The sequence below is a fragment of the Tasmannia lanceolata genome, unplaced genomic scaffold (genome assembly GCF_043159265.1).
Source record: "Tasmannia lanceolata isolate RefF3 unplaced genomic scaffold, GAP_Taslan_0.1 ptg000015l, whole genome shotgun sequence".
NCBI lineage: Eukaryota > Viridiplantae > Streptophyta > Magnoliopsida > Canellales > Winteraceae > Tasmannia > Tasmannia lanceolata.
Window position 1 is genome coordinate 57,843,028 of NW_027518692.1, and position 15,768 is coordinate 57,858,795.

The 15,768-nt window shown below is 38.1% G+C and overlaps 1 protein-coding gene across 1 annotated transcript; it reads right to left on the reverse strand.

Annotated features, from left to right (window-relative positions):
- Positions 1 to 1,580: 1,580 nt before the first annotated feature.
- LOC143892648 (diaminopimelate decarboxylase 2, chloroplastic-like) lies at positions 1,581 to 15,014 on the reverse strand. Its single transcript, XM_077397414.1, has 8 exons — positions 14,421 to 15,014; positions 13,729 to 13,903; positions 12,965 to 13,114; positions 5,229 to 5,390; positions 4,035 to 4,220; positions 2,679 to 2,801; positions 2,488 to 2,577; positions 1,581 to 1,912 (listed from the first exon to the last, which is right to left on the reverse strand). The coding sequence occupies exons 1-8, from the start codon at positions 14,894 to 14,896 to the stop codon at positions 1,832 to 1,834; spliced, it is 1,443 nt and encodes a 480-aa protein (XP_077253529.1). The 5' UTR covers positions 14,897 to 15,014; the 3' UTR covers positions 1,581 to 1,831.
- Between the last annotated feature and the right edge of the window lie 754 nt (positions 15,015 to 15,768).

Genomic DNA, 15,768 nt, shown 5'->3' on the forward strand with positions numbered 1-15,768 from the left:
ATTGTGGGACCCACCACTCCATCCATATCAAGCACTTGAGTGGGACCCACCACTCCATCCATATCAAGCGGTTCAAATTTAATTTACAGGAACCTTCAATTCATAATGATATCTGTCTAAATAAGCCATAAATAAATATTTCACTCCAGATAATGGAAAAGGAAGAAACATTAAGAAAAGATTTTCCAAGAAATATTTTTCCTGCAATGAAAACAGAAGCTAATGCCATGTTTGGCAATCATGAATTTTTAAAGTAGTAGGATAGGTCTAGGGAGGGCGGGAGATGAAGAAAATTGTGATCGTATGAGTTGTATGACAGGATAAGAAGTGGCTAAAAGGCAGGGGGGAAAATAAATTGTATTTTGATTACAATTTTTATTTGCCTTGTTTTTAAACCTTTTCTCACTCTCTCCTCACTCGTGTACTTTATAATCGCTCCTCCCACCCTCCCTAGCCCTCTCTTACCACTTGATAAACTAAAGATTCCATGGAAAAAAGTTTCATGGCAGATAAAAAAATTTTACGGGTAAGCTGGGGTTTAGCGAGGACCCCTACCGATTTATTAGATAAAGAGAAAGATGATACAATAAAAGCAAAAAACCAACCCTAACTCAGAAGATGCGAGAGGGTTATGGCAGACAAACACGGCCTAAGTTTATAGCTAACATTTTTTTCGTGCTTGGAGAAGAACCCACATAGATGATAGACCCTGGCCTGCCCACCTGATTTAGAGAGTAGTTTTTATTATCTAGAGAACAACATAGATCAATGCTAACTGGCAACTTTTCAGTCTCACATATACAATTGATATGAAATCAAGACCTTTGATCTTGTAGAACATCATGAGGCGAGCCACATAGTAGTCCCACGGCAAAAGGACATCACATGCATAAGATAAATAACTCAAAAATCGACAGTTCAATCTTTCTTGGCGGAACCCTAAGCTCTGTTTGGTTGCCGGGTTTTTTTTTGTTCCTAGGAGTTATGTGGGAGAGTTAGTTAAATTTTGGTCCCATCCCATGTTTGGTTGCCTTTTAGCACTAGGTTTATTTTAATCCCACTCTTGTAATGATTACTTGTGGGGTGAATTTTTTAATCCCACTTTTGTAATGATTGCCTTTTCATCCCATCCCAAGATAACCCCAGGAACAAAAATAAACTCGGGAACCAAAAATAAGCTTGAGAAGAATTTTTTTCTACCCAACAGTTCAAGCAACCAAACAAAGGTTTTTTTTTTTCCCACCATAATCCGGTCGACCAAACATGGGATTTTTATTTTACCAGGATACTTCTAGGACTCTTTTTTTCCCACCTATCTCCCAGGGTATTTTTTTCTCCCACATAACTCCCAGAAACAAAAAAAACCTGCCAACCAAACAGAGCAAAAGAAACATGACCCAAAAGGTGTCTACTAGGAAGGAGCCACATGGCCCAGTGTTTTTAGCATGATTTTATTATATATTATCCAAGTAAATTTTTTATGATGTTGGTGCCTGTGGGTCTGGAGACTAAAATATCATGTGTAGACTGCATTTCTCCACATGGATGCAACGCAAATGTCTTTCCAAGATGGCCAAATATCCGACATTAATGCAACGCAAAACATTTGATAATCTACTCTGTTTTGAAAACATTTGCTAATCTATCAATGATATCTGTTGGAGATATCTCTTAATTATCCATGATATTCTTTTCAGTGTCATTAAACATCTATGATTACAGATAACATAAGTAGTAAACATTTGCCAACTGAAATAATCTGCTGGATAACTTAAAATTCCAATGTAACTGCAAGAATTAGAACAGAAAGGTTCCATGACTTTGAACTTAGTCATAGGCCCTCAAAATACCTCAAATGATCTTCAAACGTCTCACCGTGCCGAATCTTTGAAACAGATCCGTCTTCTTCGACCTATAAAAATATCCAACACATTCACATTAAACTGTTTGACAGATTAGTTCAGCATAAGCAAAAGAAGATTACTTTGGCAGTATTAACCACCCTAATCAGAGAACAAATCAAGTGAGGTAAATAAAAATTGAAAATGGAAGCACAAATTAGAGAGAGATAGTTTGGCAGTTTTAACCACCCTAATCAGAGAACAAATCACGTGAGGTAAATAAAAAATTGAAAATGGAAGGACAAATGAGAGAGAGAGAGAGAGAGAGAGAGAGAGAGAGAGAGAGCACGTGGAGGGGATGTGAGTTCAGATGTAAAATGTCAGCCGGTTGCTACTATCCTGCATTCGGTCAATATTTTAAACATTTACTATAGGGAAATGATATCAGCACAACCATGCTTTGATAATTTCACAAACGCACCTTGTCTTTTCCTTTTTAATGAGGTTGTAAGAGCTTATTGGGAACTTTAATAACCCTTGGCAGCTCTTTAAATAATAAAAGACAAGATGGGTCAGTGAAATTATCAAAACATGGTTGTGCTGATATCATTTCCCTTACTAAATTCAAATGACAGAAATACCATACCCAGTACTCTGGTGGTCGCATCTTGAGATTGTATGTTGATGCCATGCTCATGCAATATGCTCCAGCATCATGAACAACCAAGCCCTCACCCTGAGAAATCACAAACTTCTGTGAGCAACAAGCTGGAAATTGCTGTAATCATCCCATGAGAAAAAAAGGAGGCCATACTAAATGAACACCCAGCATATTACCTTAGCGGGAGTCGGGAGCTCTCTATCCTTCCCTAAGAAATCCGCGGACTCACAGACCGGGCCCACCACATCGAAGGTAGAGATTTCAGCATCAGGTACTGGGGGAGAAATTAACTCTATATGCTGCACCGAAAAGCCAATGCCTACACTTGATCAAGATCAGAAGTACAGAACAGGACCTTAATGTTCTTCAGAAAATGAACATTATTACAGAATGAACAAAGGGTGTATTTTTTGGAATGCTAAAAGTTATCAATTAAATGACAGAGTTCCAGCACCTGATTGAATGCAAATCTATTGTATTATACCTCCGAAGGCTGAAGCCTGAACTTCGCTTCACGTGACAAGAAGGGTATATAGAGAACATGATCAAAGAGTGGTATCAAACGATTCAATCAAATATCAATGACTTGCATTAGCAATGAAAGTTCAAGATGCCAAAGAAAATACCAGTGTTTCAAAACTCGGACTCAGATGAGATATCAGTCATGGTAAAATGAAGTCGAATCGGGCGAGTCAATGTTTGGCATGGTCAATTTTTCGTTAACTTGGGTAAGTCAATGGCCACAATACTACAGAATGAATATCACTCAGAAGGCTGAAGGACTTTGTTTCACATGAAAAGAGGGGGGTATATAGAGAACAAGATCAAAGATTAAACATAAAGATGCCAAAGAAAATATCAGTGTTTCAAAACTCGGACTTGGATGATAAGTCAGTCATGGTAAAATGGAGTAGAATCGAGTCACTGTTTGGCATGGTCAATTTTCCATCAACTTGGCCAAGTCAACGGAGTTAATATTAACTTGGAAGGGAAGAACTCAGACTTGAACAAGAACTCGGCCAAAGTAAATGTGAGTTGACTCGGGGAGTTTTTAGTCGATGGGAAATATAAAAGAACTTCATCCCATTCAGAAAATTAACAATATAAATCAGCAGCAAATTGGTATTTGTGAAAGAAGTGCTTGGGCACTTGTAAGTAGCTGTTTCAGACATTTGTGAAAGCTAAAGATGCCATCCCCATTCCTTCAAAATTGGCAACCTCAATGTTTAAAAATCACAAATTTATTTAATTGAGTACGTAAATTATGTGTTCGTTTCATCCACTATACCCAGAAATACCACTCTAAACATTAGACAAGTGGAGTAAACTCAGGAAATTGTTCCATGGATGCTTTTGAAATACTTAAAATTTGCAAGAAGACAATGCCAACATAGAAAATCTTTCCGGTAAGAGAATAATGGTACACCCAGTAAATAAACAAGGTGTGCGACAGTTCAGCATCCAAGAACATCATTCCCAACAAACATATGAGCATAATGCAGACCAATCTAGTTGGTTCACGTATAACTTACTTGATAAGCCCCGTAAAGACTAGGCCGGATAAGTTCCGCCATGCTTCCATCAATCACAATAAATTTTTTTGTGCCATTTGTTTTAACTCCAGTGATACGGTTAACAAAACAGCAAGTGTTGGCAATAAGAGATCTTCCGGGCTCAATAATGAGATTAAGATCTCGTGAAAGAACCAACTCACGAACCTACAATTGGAAACCAACATATCACATGTAACAATATCTTAAACAGTCATATTTGTCTAGCAGATTACTGTCATTTACAATTACATGGCTATCACCAAAAAGATGACAAACAAATAAATATTAAATTGTCTAACATGAAATGTATTATAGAGTGCATGCATGTACATGAATTGGAATTTGATACATTCATAAGCGCGTGCGCGCACACACACACATATAGTGTTCCTGCATAATCGAGTGCAAAAAAATCATGTGGGCCCACATTTTTGGGGTGATCCAAAGCATTCATTTGGAAGACCCTTCCATAGATAGGGTGTGTACCAAAAATCAGATCCATAGGATCATCCTAATCCATCCAAAAGTGGAGGGAAAATTGGACAGACACTGCACAAATCTGCCCATTTTTTCCCTCCACTTTTGGGTGGGTTAGGATGATCCTATGGATCTGATTTTTTTGTGGCCACCCTATCTAGATAAGGGCTTTCCAAATGAATGCTTTGGATCACACAAAAAATGTAGACCCGCCCTGTTTTTTGCACTCGAGTGCGGGAACAATAAGCAAAAACACAGTGGGCCCTCATTGTTTGGATGAACCAAAGCATTCATTGGATAGGCCCTTGCATAGATAGGGTGTGCCCAAAAAATCAGCCCCATAGGCTCATCCAAACCCTTCAAACTGTGGAGGTAAAAAATGGACAGATTTGTGAAGGTTTATACCCGTCCATTTTAACCTCCACAAATTGAAGGGTTGGGATGAGCCTATGGAAGTGATTTTTTGCGCACAACATATATATGTGAGGGCCCATCAAATGAACAGCTTGCATCACCCAAACAATGTGCGCCCCACTGTATTTTAAAACACTGAGTAGATAAGTTATCTACTTGATCCAGTAGATACACCTCTCTCTCTCTCTCTCTCTCTCACACACACACACACACACACACACACACACACACACATATGCGTAATAGTGCCTGTGTGCATGCAATGCAAAATGTTAGGCTTACAGTGTTGATAAGATCCATGGGTGTTGGAAGGACTGCACCAGTATGATGGTAATCTATCCCCAGACCACCACCAATGTTTAAGTAATCAATTTCAAAACCTTGGGCTCGAATTTGGTCTATGTAGTTCACCATCAGAACTGCAGCATCCCTGAATATGTCCACCTGAAAAATAAATAAAAAGGACATGAACCACACACCCCGAAATCCGAAAGACATCAAATGTGGATATTTTTTAACACGTCCATTTATTTCCAAAAGGCAAAATGCTCATTTATAAATGATTCTAGTGTGGCATGAAGCTCGCATAAAATTGCTCCCGTTGGCATAAACGAATAAATATAGTTGGAGTTGGGACTCAAGTTGCCAAGGGTTAGTCTGGACGATCAAGAGGGTAAAATCATGTTTCGGCTAAATGTTCATTCATATATTTCTCGAACCATACTGAAATTCCAAAGCTATGTTGCCTGGATTAGAATTCTAGCTATTTTGTGTTTATGAGCGAGCCCGTACGGGCATTTATTAATTTCAAAATATGATTTGTATCTCAATTTAAACCAGTAGTTCGACCCATTAGCTGCAATGAATATAATACAACCAAAAGGTTTTCTACCTCTTGTGCCTATACTCTTCTATTCTACGCCTTAAGCTGAAGATTGTTGTTAGTCTTTTTTTTTAATCTCCTCCTCTTTCTATCAATTATGAAATCTCTAGTACTTTCTTTCATATACCTATTTTTCACCCCTTTCAAAACCCCAACACTTACTTTTCATCACTTTCAAAACACTAATCCAACATTTTTGTCCTTTTCTTATTGATCCAATCATATTGATTACATCTATTTCCCAAAAAAATATATTCTCTGTTGATTGCACGGCCATTTTCTACCTCTTTTCTTTGTTGATCAATTTTTTTTTCTCAAGTGTCTTCCCCCTTTTCTTGCTACTTGCACGAATGCACCTCAATTTAGAAACATGTCAACTATTATTGTCTCAAAATGGACCCACATTCCCATAAACTCGCATTAAAGAGTTGGCACTACAATAGGTTCATTTTCATCTTTCGACTACCTCCCTTTGAGCCATACGATCTCTGACTTCTCCCTTTCTCCACCTTCTAGACCCAACAAGCATCATCTCCTTTCTTGGTTGCTTCCGATGGCTGCTCCAATATCATCTTTTGCTTCTTCTAGACTGTTTTCTTCTCTGTTTCAATAACTGGTCAGTGGTCACCAATAAGTCTCCCACGATAATTTTCTTATCGAGAAAGGTTAGATTTTACTCATCTCCAAAGAAATGTACAAAAAAAACAAAGAAACTGCAATCATGTAATACAAATATAATAGAAGAGTGTTGAAGAGACCATTTCAAAAAAGAAAAAAAAAGTGTTGAAGAGAGGAAATGGTGTGGAGAGAGATATATCCGTCCTTTCTTTAAGCTTTGTGGAGAGTCATTACATTGGCTTATATACTAGCAATAACCCAAAAGAGTAAAAAAACCCTTATCAAGGATAGTCCATATAATGCAAATAGTATGCATCTCAGACTCCCTTTGAAGCTTAATGTGATCAACTTGTTAATCAAATGTACATGATGAATATGGTGAAATCCTTTGTGAATATATATCTTTCGTATCATCGCGACATGATATAAGAGGAAAGATCTCAACACTCTCTACCTTCTCCCGGACGAAATACAAGGCACTGTTTAGTACTGAAACTGAAATTGTAAAGAATTCAGAAAATGCTAAAAATTATTTATTTTATTTAAAGATAAAAAAAATTGCAGCAAAAATATTAAAAATTATAAATAATATGCAAAAAACTGAAAATAATATGTAAAAAATTATAAATAATATTGGGCAAATGATTAAGAAAATGCAAAGTTTAAGCTAAATTGTGAATAAAAGGTAGATATTTTAATTTTGTAAAATAAGGGCTGTCAGGTGAGAGAGAATGAGTTTTAGGACAAATATACCCCCACTTTCATTTTCCCACCATTTTTTATTCTATATTCCCTATGTTCACGTTTTTCTTTCTTCTTCCTCACCCATCCAACGTGAAAAACACCCAGTGCAGCCATTGGCATCGTTTGGAAGCTCCAATCCCATTGTATTTTTTTAAAAAAAAAACAGCATTACTTGTGAGAAATTTGAACTTCGGTGATAAAAATAGCTCCAAGTAGGTCTATGCTCCTCTACTTGAATAGGGTTTAACAGTTTATGAAGGTTTCATATTTTGTTGGGTTTTAACATTTTATGAAGCTTTTCAGTTTTGTTGGGTTTTAACATTTTATCAAGGTTTTCATTGTTTTGTGTTGAAAAAAACAGAGAAATTACCCAAGTTGTTCTAGGTTGTATAATTGTTTTCATTGTTTTCTTGGGTTTTAAAAGAAAGTTAGAACCACCATTTTCTCTGTTGGAAAAAGGCCATTACTTGTTTCTACCCAATTTGGTTCGTACTGGTTCCGGGGTAGAAAATGTCGCTCCGTACTGGTTCCGGCGTATAAAATGTGGTTTCCCAGTGGTTCTGAGGTATAAAATTTGGTTCCGTACTAGGTTGAAGGGTATAAAATGTGGTTCCCTAGTGGTTTTGGGGTATGAAATGTGGTTCCCTAGTGGTTCCGGCGTATAAAATGTGGTTCACAAGTGGTTCCGGGGTTGAAAATGTGGTTCCCTAATGGTTCCAGGGTATAAAATGTGGTTCCATAGTGGTTACGAGGTATAAAATGCGGTTCCATAGTGGTTGCGGGGTATAAAATGTGGTTCCCTAGTGGTTCCGGGGTATAAAATGTGGTTCCCTAGTGGTTACGAGGTATAAAATGTGGTTCCCTAGTGGTTGCGGGGTAGAAAATGTGGTTCCCTAGTGGTTCCGGGGTATAAAATGTGGTTCCCTAGTGGTTTTGGGGTATAAAATGTGGTTCCCTAGTGATTCCGAGGTATAAAATGTGGTTCCGTAGTGGTTCCGGGGTATAAAATGTGGTTCCGTAGTGGTTCCGGGGTATAAAATGTGGTTCCGTAGTGGTTCTGGGGTAGAAAATGTGGTTCCCTAGTGTTTCCGGCGTATAAAATGTGGTTCCGTAGTGGTTCTTGAGTATAAAATGTGGTTCCCTAGTGGTTACGAGGTATAAAATGTGGTTCCATAGTGGTTGCGGGGTAGAAAATGTGGTTCCCTAGTGGTTCCGGTGTAGAAAATGTGGTTCCCTAGTGGTTCCGGGGTATAAAATGTGGTTCCCTAGTGGTTCCGGGGTATAAAATGTGGTTCCCTAGTGGTTCCGGAATAGAAAATGTGGTTCCCTAGTGGTTTTGGGGTATAAAATGTGGTTCCCTAGTGGTTCCGAGGTATAAAATGTGGTTCCGTAGTGGTTCCGGGGTATAAAATGTGGTTCCGTAGTGGTTCTGAGGTAGAAAATGTGGTTCCCTAGTGGTTTTGGGGTATAAAATGTGGTTCCCTAGTGGTTCCGAGGTATAAAATGTGGTTCCGTAGTGGTTCCGGGGTATAAAATGTGGTTCCGTAGTGGTTCTGAGGTAGAAAATGTGGTTCCCTAGTGGTTTTGGGGTATAAAATGTGGTTCCCTAGTGGTTCCGAGGTATAAAATGTGGTTCCTTAGTGGTTCCGGGGTATAAAATGTGGTTCCGTAGTGGTTCTGAGGTAGAAAATGTGGTTCCCTAGTGGTTTTGGGGTATAAAATGTGGTTCCCTAGTGGTTCCGAGGTATAAAATGTGGTTCCGTAGTGGTTCCGGGGTATAAAATGTGGTTCCGTAGTGGTTCTGAGGTAGAAAATGTGGTTCCCTAGTGTTTCCGGCGTATAAAATGTGGTTCCGTAATGATTCCGGGGTATAAAATATGGTTCCCTAGTAGTTCCGGGGTATAAAATGTGGTTCCCTAGTGGTTTTGGGGTATAAAATGTGGTTCCGTAGTGGTTCCGGAGTATAGAATGTGGTTCCGTAGTAGTTCCGAGGTATAAAATGTGGTTCCCTAGTGGTTCCGGGGTATAAAATGTGGTTCCCTAGTGGTTCCGGGGTAGAAAATGTGGTTCCCTAGTGGTCCTGGAGTAGAAAATGTGGTTCCCTAGTGGTTCCGGAATAGAAAATGTGGTTCCCTAGTGGTTCCGGAGTAGGAAATGTGGTTCCTTAGTTGTTCCGAGGTATAAAATGTGTTTCCCTAGTGGTTCCGGGGTAGAAAATGTGGTTCCCTAGTGGTTCCAAAGCATAAAATGTGGTTCGGTAGTGGTTCGAGGGTATAAAATGTGGTTCCCTAGTGGTTCCGAGGTATAAAATGTGGTTCCATAGTGGTTCCGAGGTATAAAATGTGGCTCCGTAATGATTTTGGGGTATAAAATGTGGTTTCGTAGTGGTTCCGAGGTATAAAATGTGGTTCCCTAGTGGTTCTGGGGTATAAAATGTGGTTCCCTAGTGGTTCCGGGGTATAAAATGTGGTTCCCTAGTGGTTCCGAGGTATAAAATTTGGTTCCTAGTGGTTCCGGGGTAGAAAATGTGGTTTTCACGCCGGGCCCGTACGGGCCGAGTCGACCCGCATGTCACCCGGATTTTTGGCGTATTTTTTAAGATGTTTTTGGGAAATGTTATCAGCACTACAGTATTTTGATGAGGACACTCCTCACTTTATTAAAAGTACGGTATGGCCCGTACCATAGGATGATCGAAACCGTCAATTAGATGGGCCACAGCCTAAATAGGTTGTACCCCAAAAAGCATTTCCGTAGTTTTATCCTAACCCTCTGATTAGAATGTTAGAGGGTTGGTCCTAACCCTCTATAGATCGGAGGGTTAGGATCAACCTATGGAAATGATTTTTGGGACATAACCAATTTAGGCTGTGGCCCATCTAATTGACACTTTGGATCATCCTATGGGGGGCCATACCGTACTTTTAATTAAATGAGGAGTGCCCTCATCAAAATACAGTAGTGTGGATAACATTTCCCTTTTTTTGTATGGGAATTTGCTAGCCACCTTTGCGGAGGCAACTTCTCGGCTTGTGGGCTATCCTTTGATGCAAAGATTGGCAGGAGTAATATGGGTGCAAAGGTGGCTAGCAAAAGCATAATTGCAAAAAATAGTAATCATTACGGATTTGTGGCTGAAGTGCTAAGTTTTAAATGAAAAATTACGAAAAAATGGAAGCAAAGTATTAAAATTACGAAAAAAATACCAAAAGGATGCACTAACATATGACAATTACCGAACTACAAAGTTTGACTGTTTTCCGTCGGAAGTCCGAACGTTTGTTCGTAAGTCCGAACAAACCTTCGGACTTCCGAATTGAACCAATATTTTGGTTATGTATACTGGCTTCCATTCGGAAGTCCGAAGTTTTGTTTGAACTCCCGACGGAAGCCAGTAGAATAGGTATAATTCCAAAGATTTTTATATTCAAATTGAGTAAAAATTCGAAGGATAATAGGGATACATTGTGATCATAGTGTCATGCAGGCAACCATAAATTGAAGCTTGATTTTGATGTTTTAGAATAAAAAAATGCAAAGAAAATGGATTTATCTTGAAAATGGGGAAAACAACAAAATTCAGTTTTAAGCTCAAAATTCATTTTCTTTGCATTTTGTAACACTCCTTCGATAAGTTTATCATGAATAAACCCTCATGATTACCAAACCCTGTTGTAAATGGCAACCTTCAAAACCCTTCCATGGAGTTTTCTACGTTAGAAAAGTCTTGAGGAAGAAGGTGGTAGGTGAGAAGGTAATAAGTGCATAGGGATAAGTGCAAAAAGGTGGAGAGAAAAAAGAAGTAAGAGGGGTATATTTGTCCTAAAAGCCTTCTTCTCTCACTTGACAACACATTTTTTATAAATTTCAAATCACTACCCTTTATTCACAATTTAGCATAAACTTTGCATTTTTTTAATCATTTGCCCAATAATATTTAAAGAAAATGGACAAGGAAATTATATACATAACACAAATTTTTTTTGAAGAGGTATATACATAGCACAATTCACACTAATATTTTTATAAAAAATTAATTTCTTCCATTACAATTATTAGAAAATAATAAATATCATTTAAAAATTATAAAAAATAGAATGGAAAGTAAATTATATACATAACAGAATTCGCACTATCGTAGTCTTATATACTGTATTTATAATAATATATTGAATTGTTTGCATTTTTAGAAAAATTAACAAGGTCAGGCATGTACAGATTTAGCAGGGTCCAGTTATACATAAATTAGGATTGCATTTTCTCACTATATTATATTTTTGTTATAAGTTATAATAGAATGATAAAAAAAATATTTAAAAAAAAGAAAAATATTTTTCTTTGTCATTTTGTGTATCAGTGATATACTACACCATTATGTGTTACATAATTATTTTTATATGAATTGTTGAGTATGTATTATGAATATTTATATATATGAGTTGCATGTGAAATGTGGTGTGTACAGAATTCTTTGACAATGCATGTCACAAGGTGCTCGATGTTGTAAAACCATTATGTGTGATTTTCTTGCTTATGTGATTGGTTTTAGAGTGTGCATTTGTGATTCTTCTAGCATTTTATGAAGTTTCATCTTAAAAGTCAATCAATTGCATACAATCCCCCCCCCCTCCCCACCCACCCAAAAATAATAATAATAATAATAAAAATCCATCAATTGCATATGTTTCTGTGATTTTATTGGATTTCTACCGAAATTTCCATCTAAAATGACATGTTTCCATTTCCGTCAAGACTGAAATGCATCCAAACTAAAACCTGAAATCTTGCTAGTAGTTTCCATAGATATGTATTCTACCTGTGTTAGATATTACTATCGTACGTCGCTTCTTGGTATTGCATGAAATTAAACAATTGTTCATCATAACATAAAAGCCTGTAGCTGGACTCTAGGTCACCAGCGGACCAACCCAATATGCATCTAAGGTAGAACCAAGTTGACTTGGGTGATACGTTTATTTATACTGGGAATTTTGAAATAGTAATTTATTTAACAGGATTTTCATCAGTTTTTCCCTTTTGGTATACTTCATAGTTGTAGGATTGAAAAAAGGAAATGGGAAATAAGAACAAGAAACACTTTGTAGGACACAAGTTCTGTTTTAGTGAAGGTCCTCTAAAGCAGTAACTACATGTTCTGCAGATTTATCCAATTTCAGATGCATCCAAGATAGATGAGATGGGATAGCCATCCTTTTTTTTTGGAATGGCAAAGGATTATATTAAATATAAGAAAAAGCAGGAGTCCCTGCAACCGAGATGGTCATTACATGAACAGATAGACTAGAGATGAATACAAAAGGAGGTGCAAAGCTCTTGAGGGAGATAGATAATGAAACAACTCTAGGCTCTCCATAAAAAACCCTGCCCTAGCCAACCTATTAGTGTCACTATTTGCCGAACTTTTTACATGATGCAAGGAAATGGACGATCCTGTCACTCTGTCTTGAATAGCCATCTTGTTAGGATTTTTTAAGAGTCTGACAATGTCTCATATCCATTTCAAGTGACCTTACAACATATAGAAATAGTCTAAAGATTTAAGTTAAACCTGACAGCCTTTTACATTATGCAAACAGAAGAACTCAAAAAATATATTACAAATTTCCACAAAGGAAAATTCAGGTTTGGCGTCCACACCATCAGTATAGAAACATCTCCAACACAATAGTTTTGTAGAAAATAAAGCAGATTTCTAGTTTAAAATACCAAGCAAATTTAGGTTTGAGAGATTACCCCAAAATCAATTAAGTACCTTTGTGATGGTAGACCCAAGATGGCAATGGGCCCCTACCAGCTTCAGCTCATTTGGATGTGACTTTACCTCATCTAGAAACCATTGCAGTTTCTCGTTTCTAATACCAAATTTGGAATTCTTGTTCCCAGTGGCAACATAAGGATGGACCTAAAGAAAAATTACCATGCAAATATCAGCTGTTAGAATCAATATAAATGGATGCTCAAAAGGGAAAATACCAATATCGGGGTTGGTTAGAACAAGGCACAAGACAGGTTAGGTATTTGTATATCATCAATTTGATTAATCAATCGATGGTAGCTGCATGACATCAGATATAACAAATATGACAAATCCACCCCCCGGGTTTAAAAACTCAACTCAGTTCAATATATTCTTTCTATACCATCTGAGTTGGAACCAGCTCGAAAGTCGAAACTTAGTTCAATACTCAATCCAGTTTTTCAAATTTAAATAGCTAATTCTTCATAACAAACTTTTTGAGTTTTGACTATTGATTACTCGAACGAGTTGTAGAGGTACTTAATCTAAGTCTCTCGGGTTAAAGTTTAAAAGGAAGAAAGAAAAGAAAAGCATTAGTAAACCCTTCAACCCAACCCAAGTCTTAGAAGTACTCAATTAATCTATTTTAGCTAAATATTCTACCACATGACATAGGCTAGCATTTAAATAACATTGAACTACATAGATAGACAATCATCTCAGATAATAAAAACAAATGCAAATAGCAACAATAAATCTGTTTTGCCATTACTATATACCTGAGGATCCACATCAGGATTGATTCGTAGTAAAACTGGAACCTTCTTTCCAACAACTCTCGCCGCAATGATGATATTCTCTAAGTCAAATTCACTATCTACATTCACAAAAACTCCTTCTTCGGCAGCCAGGACTAGGTCTTCCAAGAGCTTTCCATTTCCATTAAATATGCATCTTCAAAATATTAATGTAAGAAAATGTAAATTGATTGAAAAAATCTTTCCCTAAACAGCGGTAAATGTAGCTACAATCATGGTTTGAAATTTTGGGTTCCATCATAAATTTCGGACCTGGCCGGAACCGAAATTTCAGCCGAAACCCCGAAATTTGGTAGACACTCGAAATGTCATTATTTGGGCCGAAATTTCGCCTAGAAATTCGGTAAAGGAATAAAAAATTAATATTTTTTTTCCCAATTTCGCCGAAGTAGCTAAAATTTCAGAAATTTCAGCCGTTTCGGTTTCGGTACATTTCGGTGACTGGAATTTCGGATTTCGGTCGAAATTTAAAACCATGGCGCCTACAATAAGTAAGCAAAATAGGGTTAGAAATCCTTGTATTCACAAACGGCTAGAAATATAAAGATGAACAGATACGATCATACGAAAACTAGGGTTTCATATCAGTTCAAAAAAAAAAAATCTAGGGTTTCATAGAAAAGTAGGAATAGGGTTTTGTTTTAGGGCACCACCTTTTTGGGTCGAATCCAGCACGAAGCGCCAAACGCAACTCGTTCCCGCTCACGAGAACCGCTCCGCAGCCTAATTCTCTCAAATGCTCGAGAATTTTGAGGTTATTATTGGCTTTGATCGCGTATCCAATGTTAGATCTCAGCCCTTCCAAGGCCTCCCGATAAGCTTCGAAGTTTCGGGTAATTTGGGGCTTACTGTAGAGGTAAAACGGTCTTTTTTCCACTAAATCCAAGACCTCTTGAACCTTCAAACCCTCGCAGTAAAGAAAACCGTCTTCAGGTTTGCTGAAACAGTGCTTAGAGGGGTGATTGGAGATAACAGTGGGGGTTTTTTCGTATAGAACTGCGTTTAGTTTTAGAGGTTTTGATGTGGATTTGAAGATGAGAAAGGGTTTTGAAATGGGGTTTTTTTGAGGGGTTTGAAAGGGTTTTGTGATGTGGGAGGGACGAGAGAGGAAATGTGATGTAGCCGCCATTGATCTCGCAGATGAAATGAAGATCCTTGCTTTAGATCTTGGTTATTTAAATAAAAGGGTGGATTAGGGAGTAGGGTTCAAGGTTTAAGAATAGGGTTTAGTGTTTAAGGCCTGTTTAATTCCCCGATAAGTTTTCCTAGAATAAGCTCTTGTCCCCGGACTAACTCTTGTCACGGATAACTTGTCCGGAAAAGGGGACCTGTAATGAGAAAATGCCAATGTGTACAGTTTGGATGGGTGGATTTTAAAATCCAGGATTTCTTCAAAATTGTAGCTAAGAGACAACAGAAGAAGCTGACCAGCCGTCGTTTTTTACTCGTTTTTGACTTCTCACCCATCTTTCTTTCAGCAAGAGAGTAACGAGTAATAGATCCTCCCATATTTCCAGGTTTTATAAATTCTATGATACAGGAGAGATTTTTAAAACCTAAATTTCTCGCTTAAAATCCAAGAAACGCTGTTAGGACAGCATACAGCAGCTTGATCATGAACCCTCTTTTACGCTGTTTTCAAACTAAAAATCTGAAAACTAAAAACCATCAGTATGAAGGTATTCCCAATGAGTCAATGACAGTTGGGTTCAGATTAACAAATCTATATCATGCACACATGGCACAAGCGGGCCCATTACGTATATGTTAAAAAGAGCCTAACCAATAGGGCTGGCAACGAGGCGGGGCGGGGCGGGGCGGGGCCAGATGTTGGGGTCCCCTACCCCTTCCCCTCTGTGGGGAATTTCCCCCCTCCCCTTCCCCTCCCCACTGCGGGGATCATGGGGAATCCCCCTCCCCTCCCCACGGGTAGGGCTGGCAATTTCACCCGAAAAAGAGGGGATCCGCCCCGCCCCGCCCCGTTTGGGGAGGGGATTCCCC

Bases quoted from the DNA above. Each gene is read 5' to 3' on its own strand.
- LOC143892648 (XM_077397414.1), bottom strand. From the start codon at position 14,896: ATGGCGGCTACATCACATTTCCTCTCTCGTCCCTCCCACATCACAAAA. The intron at 13,904-14,420 runs GTGGTGCCCTAA...AATATTTTGAAG, and splicing joins GCTGGATTCGACCCAAAAAG to ATGCATATTTAATGGAAATG. The intron at 2,578-2,678 runs GTAATATGCTGG...GTGATTTCTCAG, and splicing joins AGCTCCCGACTCCCGCTAAG to GGTGAGGGCTTGGTTGTTCA.